The 11167-nt window shown below is 35.9% G+C and overlaps 1 protein-coding gene across 1 annotated transcript; it reads left to right on the top strand.

The window, feature by feature from the left end:
• The first annotated feature begins 666 nt into the window (after nucleotides 1-666).
• Nucleotides 667-10413, top strand: Mmp7 (matrix metallopeptidase 7). The gene is made up of 6 exons (XM_047515773.1): nucleotides 667-824; nucleotides 3728-3954; nucleotides 4043-4191; nucleotides 5839-5967; nucleotides 7513-7674; nucleotides 10112-10413. The coding sequence occupies exons 1-6, from the start codon at nucleotides 708-710 to the stop codon at nucleotides 10138-10140; spliced, it is 813 nt and encodes a 270-aa protein (XP_047371729.1). The 5' UTR covers nucleotides 667-707; the 3' UTR covers nucleotides 10141-10413.
• The last annotated feature ends 754 nt before the right edge of the window (nucleotides 10414-11167 follow it).

Genomic DNA, 11167 nt, shown 5'->3' with positions numbered 1-11167 from the left:
CTTTTCAAATAATTCAAGAAAAAATAGAAGCAGTGTTGACCACTACGAAAAGAGGTAACCTACTTAAAAGGACCCCTAAAGAAGGGAGTTCTCACTGCTCAACTGAGATATCTGGAAGGTGAGGGGATGGAACACAACTCTACAGTGGCCACCAACCATCACATTGCAGTCTTCCCATCAGCCCCTGCTACCATCCTCTTCCTCTAGAAAGAACCACCAGATGTTGGTGATGTTCTGTTTCTTGACTTTGGTGATTGTTACAGTATTGGCTTAATAATATTGATTATTTGTAATTTTTTGTGCTTTTTTATACATTTCAAATTTGAAAAGTCCTTTTAATATACATAATACAATAATGTCCTGAATGATCAACCCCCAAATTTTTAAACTGAGAAGTAATAATTTGACTGTGAGTAATAATTTGACTCAGGCAAATAAAATGAGTTTTCTCATGAGTTCAGTTTATACAGCAGACAGGGGGGAAAAAAGCCCTTGAAAGATAAATACATTACGTGACTCTTGCCAATAAGGACACAATACTTCCTCATTGTTGTTAATGAAAAATAACACATACACACATAGTTTTTAAAAAGAAAGAAAACACTCAAATGAGTCACCAATTTCCATATTCAGGGTTGAAGAGCTGTATAAATTTCTCCAGCCTCTGGCAGAAAACATCAAACCAACCGTAGGTCTGAGAACAATCCATGGCAGCTATGCAGCTGGCCCTGCTGTGGGCTGTGTGTCTGCTGCCTGGCCACCTGGCCCTGCCACTGCCCCAGGAGGCGGGAGAAGTGAATGAGCTGCAGTGGGAACAGGCTCAGGTATGTCACAGTCCACTCACCTAGGCTCAATGGTCTTGCTGTCAGCATTAGAAGTGTTTTTCAATTACTTCTCCTTCTATGTTAGAATTGCAATGAATTTTCTCATAATATTTTTTATTATAAAGGGAATATGTTTTCATCAAGGAGCCATTCAGAACAGGCTTTAGAGCCTGTCCAAACTGGGTTTGAGTTCCAACTCCTCCACTCACTGTGTAGATGAACTTCAAAATGTCATTTAACTTCTCTGATCTTTAGTTTTCCAATTTGGAAGTTGGAGATAATGATAACAAATAGGGTGTTATAAAGCATTTAACCCAGTACCTGGGACATTATTGATGCTCAATAAATTGAAGATTTATTATTATTTATTGTGACTTGAAATTCTTTTCACAGGGATATAGAATGTTGCATCTTAAGATGAAAACTACATGTTGAAGTCAGAAAGTATGGGTAGAAGTTATGACTTTGCTATAAGCTGATGATGATAGGCAAGGAAATAACTTCTGGATTTGTTTTCTCCTGGGTCCAATGGAAATAATAATACTATATGTTTTGTACCTCACAGAATTATTCTAGTAAACAAATGATAACACCAACTGCATGTGTGTAATTGCCAATTATAGAGCACTTCCCTATACACTATATCATTTAATGCTTAGTTCTATTCTAAAAACCAGGAGAAACCAAAGTTTGGTTGATTCCCATTCAACTTAGAATGGTAGTAGATTCTTTGTGGTAGCAATAAGAATCAAGGACAAGTTTTTCTAGCTCAAAAATCATGTTCCTTCCAATGTACTACTTAACAAGCAGTTTAATATGTATTAAAAATATTATTTGGTAAAATAATAGAATGATTATTTTTAAGCATTGTTTATAAATTTAAGCTTTAGGCATAAGAAAAATCAAATTTTGCTTCACATGAACTTGGACTTTTTAAAAAATTCCAATAATATATTAGATCCAACCATATTAAATTACTGATATTTAACAGTTTTTTGCCTCCCAATTTTTATACCAATTTCTCTCTTGACTCATTTCTTTCTTGACTCATTTGAGTGTTTTTATATGCAATTTCTGTCTATCTAATCAATTCTCCAAAAGGAATGCATTTGCAAGAATATTCAGTCCCTTTATTTAACACACAGGTTGTCAAAACTAAAAGGAGGTTAACTAGATATAATGGAAAGCAGGAAAGGTCATCCCAGGAATGCAAAGGCATTTCTTCCAGTGGTGTCTTTGTAAAGGCTATGGCTCTAGAAGGGATAAAATAGGCTATTTGCTTTTAAATAAGGAATTAATTCATAATTGTCATGAACAATGAGTATTTGTTATATTGAGTGACACACAATTATTGGTAATAGACATAGAGGGCACAATATTAATAAGGTTTCTTAGGTAAAATTCATACTCCTGATAGGTTCACAGACAAGTGACTGTTACCATTCACTACAATATTGACTGCAAATTACTGATCCAATTTTTAAATCATTTCAACAATATTATCATACATTACATAAACCTATACATTTCATCTATGTTTGTGTGCACAACATGCACACATGCATACAGTATTGAGGACTGAACCCGGGTCCTCTACCACTGAACTGCATCCCCATCCCTATTTATTTTGAGACAGGGTCTCACTAAATTGCTGAGGCTGGCCTCAGACTTGTAATCCTTCTGCTTCAGTGTCCCAAGTCACTGGGATTATAGGCATGCACCATCTTTCCTGGCCATCTATACATTTTTCTAATGAAATGGTTTTGGAATCCGAACACAGTCTTCTTCGGTGTGACTTTATATTTATTTTGTTTCTCCAAGCTGTGTTTCTTCATATGTAAAATAAAGATGACTGACACACCTGGCTCAGAGGGTGGTTAAGGTTTAATTGAAATAAATGTGTAAATACCTGGCATTAGTAAGTGCTTTAAAATGTTCTTGTGACTTAGCTGCTGCTGTTAGTGCATTTTTTGTTTGTTTGTTCTGTTAGATTACCATCTTTATTTGCAAACACCAGGAAACTATAAGACCCAGTTGTACATAGGAGATCTGCTTTATCTTATAGTCTCTCAAAGAGGTAGTAGTAGGAATTTAAAAGAGGGAAAGAGAGACTGGGGCGTGGAAAGACTAGAGAGGGAAAAGAGAAACTGGGAGGCAGGAAATTCAGGCCAATTCTGCTACTAACCTAATGTGTGAAACCAAGAAAATCATTTGGATGCTATGAGCTTTGGTTTCTTCACCTGGACAATTAATTCAATTTAAACTAATAGTGTCCTAAATATTTTCCTAGACTGAATTATTAAGACTCTTTAACCTTTAGCTGGTACCAGACCTCAGCAGAATCTTAGATGGGCCAGGGGACTTCAGATCTCCTCACAGGGTCCACGATGCTAAAGGAGGTCTTGGTGTGCCTCTTGAGGTCATGCTGGAACATTCTTCCTGATTGTTCCAAAAACAAGTCTACGCTATATAAAGTGTTTGGTATATTTTCCTCAAAACAGTTAAGGGGGATAAAAAGAGAAGCTGAGGGGCTGGGGTTGTGGCTCAATGGTAAAGCACTTGCCTAGCATGTGTGAGGCACTGGGTTCAATCCTCAGCACCACATAATAAATAAAATAAATTAAATAAAGGTCCATTGACAACTAAAAAAATAATTTAAAATTTTTTAAAAAAAGAAAAGCTGAGGAATTTTTATTTCATGAAATGGTACACTTGCACTTCATTAGCAATATTAAATTTTCTTTTTATTAGTGCATAGTTATTGTACTCAGTATCTATATAATTATTGTCTTCAAATCGCTATTTGAATCCACAAGAACCAGAGGCAAAAGAAGTGCATATTTCTAAAATTTAAAAAAAGACAATAAACAAGAACTACAGATTATTTACTCTCTTTTCAACAGGACTATCTCAAGAGATTTTATCTTCATGACTCAAAAGAAAAGAATGCCAACAGTTTAGAAGTCAAACTCAAAGAGATGCAAAAGTTCTTTGGCCTGCCTGTAACTGGAAAGTTGAACTCCCACATCATAGAAATAATGCAGAAGCCCAGATGTGGAGTACCAGATGTTGCAGAATACTCACTATTCCCAAATAGGCCAAAATGGACTTCCAAAGTAATCACCTACAGGTTAGTTTTGTTTTGGCTCGTTTTGACAAAAACAAATGATAAAACCTTGTCCTAACAGGTCAAATATTGTTTTCTTGTTTGCTACTAGGATCACATCATACACTTCAGACTTAAAACCTGCTGTAGTGGATCAAATAGTGGCAAAGGCTTTAAACATGTGGAGCAGGTACATCCCGCTGCGTTTCAGGAGAGTTAGTAGGGGAACTGCTGATATTATGATTGGCTTTGCAAGAGGAGGTAAGAATGAGTTCAGTAGGCTATTCCTATGTGCTATTTGATTTGTTCATTGTTTATATCAGTGCTCTTGTTTTTTGTTTTTTGTTTTTTGTTTTTTTAATTTAAAACCCTTGATAAGGACTGGGGATGTAGCTCAGTGGTACAGCATATATTTAGCATGTGCAAGGTCCTGGATTCAATCCCCAGCATCACAATAAAAGAAAAAGAAACCTTTAATGAGATATTATTTCAATTTTTCTAGTTTGTTAAATTAGAGTCACTTTTTATGCAGGAATTGGCAAACTATGACTCATGAGCCCAATCAAGCCCACCGTGTGTTTTTATGAATAAAGTGTTATGAAACACAGCCATGCTCCTTCACTTGACTACTGTCTTATGATCACTTTCAGACATGCTACAATTGTGACAACATTCATAAAGTGCACAACACTTAAATTACATGTTATCTGACCCTTCTTAGAAAAAAATTTGCCAACTCCTCTTTTGTAGCATGAATCTTTACATATATAATCTTTTGCAGCATGAATCATTATGTGTGTGTTTCTGTATATATATGTTCAAAACTAGCTAATATCAAGAAGAAAGAGAAGGAGTTGGATTCCAAAAACCTCAAGCGACCCCCACAATGTGGACCTGTTACAAATGCCTTTCATGTGGAAGAAAGTAAAAACTGGAGACTTTATATTAAAGAGATATAATGCATACACATGAACTGCTCTTTATTAATGTTTCATGGTGCAAATTGAGAAAAAATATTTCTCATTTTGGTCTATTCTAATATTGAACTGCCTGGGTAATATGAATTTAGCTGAAACTTGAAACTTGAGCCCACAACATTAGCAAGATTGAAGAAAATGCTATGGAAAGCAGTGATAACAGCACTACAGGTTTTTCAAGAACTGGTTGAGCCAGGTACAAACTGACACTCATATAAAGATAAATAACTCTGACTCACAAATAAAAGGACTATCAAAATCTCTTTTAACAGACTTTGAGCACGGTTCTTCAACAAGTTATCTAGTATGCTCACAAAAAAATAGCTTTTTTGAGGGGAGGAACTGGGGATTGAACTCAGGGGCACCCCACCACTGAGCCACATCTCCAGTCCCTTTTTGTATTTTGTTTAGAAACAGGGTCCCACTGAGTTGCTTAGCACCTCTCTAAATTGCTGATGCTGGCTTTGAACTTGAGATCCTCCTGCCTCAGCCTCCTGAGCCACTGGGATTATAGGCATAGTCACTGTGCCCAGTCACCAAAAATATCTTTTTAAGAAAAAGATACATGAAATGATACACAAATTACTCACCAAATGCAAAGCTCACACTCATGCTCCCTCCCATCTCCATTTGGCCAAGTGATAATATTTAACAAACATTTCAATGCAATCCTAAATTAGATATAAATGTGTTTAAAGTTCCACATCCTGTAGACATTCACTGTGTGGTAATTATTGGTGATGAGCAGTGGTTCTGTAAAGGAAATGTGCCCTTACCAAATAAGGAACAAAATGCAACTGGCTTCTGGTACCAGCAGTGTGGACCGTTTGGTCTGGGCTGTTCTTCCCAGTCTCAATAATCATGTAAACTAAAAAGATGAAATGACCAGAAAAATTCAGTCACTAAGGGAAGTCACTCTATTTTCTTGCAGCTCACGGGGACTTCTACCCATTTGATGGACCAGGAAACACTCTGGCTCATGCTTTTGCACCTGGGCCAGGTCTAGGAGGAGATGCTCATTTTGATGAGGATGAACGCTGGACTGATGGCAGCAGTCTAGGTACAGAGTCCTATGTCTCTTCTACTTTAACTTTTAATTTGATACTTACTTTAATTTATAATATTTATCAAGACCTTAACTGACAACCACTGAACTATATGCTTTAGATGTTTTATCTCATTTAACATATTCATAATATTACAACTACAAAAGATGGAAACTCCGGTTATGGAGTCAAGCAATGTCAGGTATAATTTATTTGCCTCTATCATGCTCACTGTGTGTCTTTGAGCCTCAGTTTCCTCTTATGTGAAATGGGAATAGTAATAGTTCCCACTTGAGGATTATTTAAATTAAATGAGATCATGATTGTACAATGCTTAGCACAGTGCTTGGAATATATTAAAAATTCAGTGAATTATAGCTCGTCATATTCTCAAAAGGGTCTCAAATTTAAAAAAGGAACAAAGACTACAATATCTTAAAATTATATGCAATTCTGGGATTATTGGATGAAAAGAAGCAGCTCCGTGACCTAACCCATCATATTCATCATTTTACAAAGTGGGAGATTACAGACACATCTGAGAATTAATGTAATAGAGCTCTGGCATAAATAATCCTCAGAGGAAACAATTCTTTATAAGAAATGGCTAGTAACTGGTATTAAAAGTGAAATTAATACTTGTATTTGGCTAAGGGAATTTACCACCATTTAAACAAAGTAGAGAAACCTAACCCCTGAAATATAGTGAGGCTGCCTTTGTGCCACATCTTATACATCTTCATTCTCCTTTCTTCCCACTCATGGTAGTTTAAAGACAGCTTCCTTTAATGCAACCCAAATCAAGCTCTTGTGACTCCTCAAATTCACAGACTCACTCTTTCCCCTGACTTGCAAAGCCCTTCTGTGTATCTGAGAGACTTAATCGTCATCTCATATGATACATATACACAATCTATATATCATCTATATTACATATCATTAATATATATTCACACACACACACACATATGATTTCATGAATCAAGATCAAAAACAACACCCAGCATTGCCTGGAGACACTGCCTTTTTTGTCTTAGCTTTCTCAAAACTAACTTTCTCCTTAATGTTCAAAATCATAATCATTTACTGAATAGCTACTACTTTTCAGATATTGGGAAAGTCTAATTATCTTGACAAATCTATAGGGTAGGAATTCTTATCTCTGTTTAATAGATAAGGAACTGAGACTGAGCAGAATCAATTGATTTGTCCAGAGTTGTCCTGTCAGTTGAGTAACAGATTTATGTTAGAAACACAGGTCTTAATGCTTTTAAAGCTTTTGCTTTCCACCATAGAATATCACTGACCTGTGATTCTAGAAGAAGCAAATAGGCAGAAAAATATTACTTTTCTTTAATAAGCAGAATTAGTGATATAAAGCACTATTATTTGAATTCTTCTTCTAACCCTTTCCCAGTCTTGAAAGTCTAGAAGCAAATAGGTAAGCTATAGAGGATTAAGAGTTGGGTAGTTTTATAATTACTTTGTTTTTATTCTTTTATGTTAGGTATTTACATGGTTATTTTAATAGTTACTCTATGTTACCTCTTTGGTTGTAGGAATTAACTTCCTGTACACTGCAACTCATGAACTTGGCCATTCTTTGGGTCTGGGTCATTCCTCTGATCCTAATGCTGTGATGTATCCAACCTATGGAATTGAAGAGTCCCAAAATTTCAGACTTGCACAGGATGATATTGATGGCATTCAGAAGTTATATGGTAATATTTATGGTTTCAAATAAGGGGGATTTCACATTTTCTCCTTAGAATAGTCTTGGAAGAGAGAGGCTGAGAAATGGGCATTTACCTGGAAAACCACACTGTAACTTATATCTAAAAGTCTACTGAAGAGAAAAGTTAGACCTTATATACTCATATTTGACCAGGCAATTTTATACTGAGTATAAAGTGATCTTCGTTTTAGTTTTAAGATTCAGTAATTCAGTATCATATGGTGAGATTATGACAATGACACTACCAAGATTCTTTTCAAGCTGTCACTCACTCTTCTTCCTGGCTTAGTTCAAATTCCTTAGGAGGGTCTCCCCTGGAGCGGACTGGAGGAACATAACACCATGCTCCACAGCTGCCAATTGCCAGGGATTTGATCCTAGGCAATCAACAGTGACCCATTTTTCCTGCTTACATATACATGTAGGGAAAGTGATTAACCATGGACAGTCACTGCTAATAATTACTAGTCATGAAGTTTATGAATATCTCATGTCCCAATATATGTATTTTTATTTTAATTAAGCTCCAAATTTAGTTATTGAAATATGCTGATTTGTATTTACTTGATGAAGTCAGTCAGAAATAGTATTCAGAAAAGGAATCAAAGGACAAGGATAAAAATTCATGCCTCTGGATTAAAATGAGGGAAAAAAGTTCAAAGATGCTAAGTGACTTGTTCAAAGTCATGTGACTGCCAAATGCTTGAACAATGATTCCACCTTAGAGCTGTATGATTTCATACCTTGTCTACCATGCATGCCTGCCTATCACTACCTAGAAAGCTTTCAAAATCAATCTGAACAAGAAAATACAGAATTTCATCTTTTAGTCAGCAGATATAATCAAACTTACCCAGCAAATTATCAGGATGTATGGATGTATGTTTGTATGGATGTGTACATAAATGGATGTATGTACTGAGATAAGAATATACTACCAAAGATCACTTAAGAGTTTTTGAGTGATCAAAAGAACAATGAAAATGCTTTCACATGAAAGAGTACTGCCTTTCAAGGAAAACTGTTACTGCAGAAAAATGGATTTAAGCTATCAACTGCACTTAGAATTTACTACCCATCAGCATTGCCCAATTTTATTTGCATTTCTGGAATGCTAGTCCCATAAGACAATTTCCACAAAAGCATGCTGTGAAGAAATAACTTTAAAAAACACTACCTACTAAAATTCAGATGCATAAGATATTAAATAATACTAAACAAACAGTGTTTAACTCCATGTTTCCTAAATTATAATCATTTTTATGGAATACCTATTGAAACCCCACAAAATAATACTTCAGAGAACACACTTTGGAAAATGCTATGCAGCTAAACCCTAAAGATCAGATCAGATACAAACAGCTGCTTCTTTCTAGAGGATTCACAAAATGCTGACAGAAAAAACTACCTCCTTGTATAAAATAGCAGAACTCTGAGAACAGAGCATTCTATTCTCTTCAGGACCTTAAGAAAGTACAAAGGGATTAAAGAAGATCTGAGGCAGACTGATTAAATTTAACAGGAAGAAAACTGGTACATTCAATTCTTTTAAGTTTTTTATTTGTTCTTTTTAGATATACATGATAGTAGAGTGTATTTTGACATATTATCCATACATGGAGTATAACCTACTTTAATTAGGATCTCATTCTTGTGGTTGTACATGATGTGGAATTTCACTGGTGGTGTATTCACATATGAACATAGGAAAGTTATGTCCCATTTGGTGCATTTAATTCTTAAGTACTGGACAAAAAGGCACCCACCCCTATCCAAGTAGGAAAGAACAAGCTCCTGGACAACAGAAAGTTGGATTTAATTATGTAAGTTGTAAATTTAGGGAGTTCATTCGTCCAAAAAGTAATGGTACACTTGCTCAGCATGTGCAAGGCCCTGGAGTTGATCCCCAAAAATCACAAAAAGGAAAAAGAAGAAAAGAAATATAAGCAGAAAATATAGGTTCAAAAGAATGTGATTAAAGTTATGAGTGCAAAACTCCCAATGCTATTTTCAGAATAACAAAAATAATACCTAAAATGCTTTGATTACTTTCAGTATACCAAGCACTTCACATGAATTAGCTCAATGAATCTAACAATTCCATGAGGCACTCTCCCATTTTATAGACTGCTAATCTAATGCTAAGGAGGTTAAGTAGTAATTTCCTCAAGGTCACACAGCTACTAAAATGGTACAGACGAGGTGCACAGGCATCTGATCCCCAGGCCCCACACTCAGTGCAATACTGCTTTCTTAGCCTTTTGAGGTTATACTTCACAATCTTTGTCCCAGACACAGAAAATTGGAGCCAGGTAAGTGATAAATTATGCACATTATGACATTTCCTTTGTTTGTGAAATCTTATGATGGCTTTTATGCATTTGTAGACTGTGTCAGAATGTCCTTATTTTCTTTCTTAACAGGAAAGAGAAGTGATTACAGACGGAGATAGAAGCTTCAGGGAGAATATTCATTCATTCAATGGGTTCTGTATCAGTATTCCCCAACCAGAATTAACACTCTCCCTGCACTCCACTCAGCACAATCTCCATCCTTTCTTGCATTATGGTTGGGTTTTGTATGTATCTCTCTCCCCCGAGGATGAACTTTATGTTTTGACTTTATCTTACTCGTCTATGATGATCCTCAGGCCACATGCAAATGGCAGATGTCAGTAAATGTTATATACACAAATAAATAAAATTCGTATTCCATAATAAAATTATACCTGGGGGCACTTTTTCTGTGGTAAGGGAAGGTATATAATGAAATCAAAGATAAGACAAATCTCACCACATTACATTGGGGTCTTCAGACATGCCTCACCCTATCACTCAATGGAAGTCCCAGCTCCACTCTTGTTGTTCATTAATGTAGCCCCAAGTCACTTCCCTTGTTCATTCAACCCAGGCTTCACTGAGTCTTCTGGCAAATGCAGTTCTTCCCACAAAATGTCTTTGAATTCCTGAGGTCTTAGATTATCAGAGTCACTGTCAGTTCCAAGTTCCTGCCAGGGCATCTCTCCTGCCATAGCCACTTTCTGAGTTCCCTTTTCTCTGCCCTGTACCAAATCAAACATCAGCCTCATCCTCTTTTTTTCCCCAACCAGTCCTAAAAGAGAAACTGTACATGTTATGGAAGATTCACATGAACAAGGCAGGAGGGTCACAAATCCAAAGCCAACCTCAGCAACTTGGTGAGACCCTGAGCAACTTAGCAAGATCCTGTCTCTAAATTTAAAAAAATTTAAAAAAAGGACTGGAGATGTGGCTTGGTGGTTAAGCACCCCTGGGTTCAATCCCTGGTACAAAAAAAAAAAAAATTTTAAATAAAAAATAAAAAAACCAGAGCCAGATATTCATTATCAGGCAAAATATCAAAGGATTCTTTACTAGGTAAATTTTAAAATATTTCAAGAATGAGCAGGACCTTTAAAGTGGATTCTATGTCTCTAAACAAAAGTTTAAAAATAACCCATG

Source organism: Sciurus carolinensis, chromosome 11 (genome assembly GCF_902686445.1).
Source record: "Sciurus carolinensis chromosome 11, mSciCar1.2, whole genome shotgun sequence".
Classification (NCBI taxonomy): domain Eukaryota; kingdom Metazoa; phylum Chordata; class Mammalia; order Rodentia; family Sciuridae; genus Sciurus; species Sciurus carolinensis.
The sequence above is the reverse complement of the archived record's forward strand: the minus strand, read 5'-3'. Positions and strand labels throughout refer to the sequence as shown.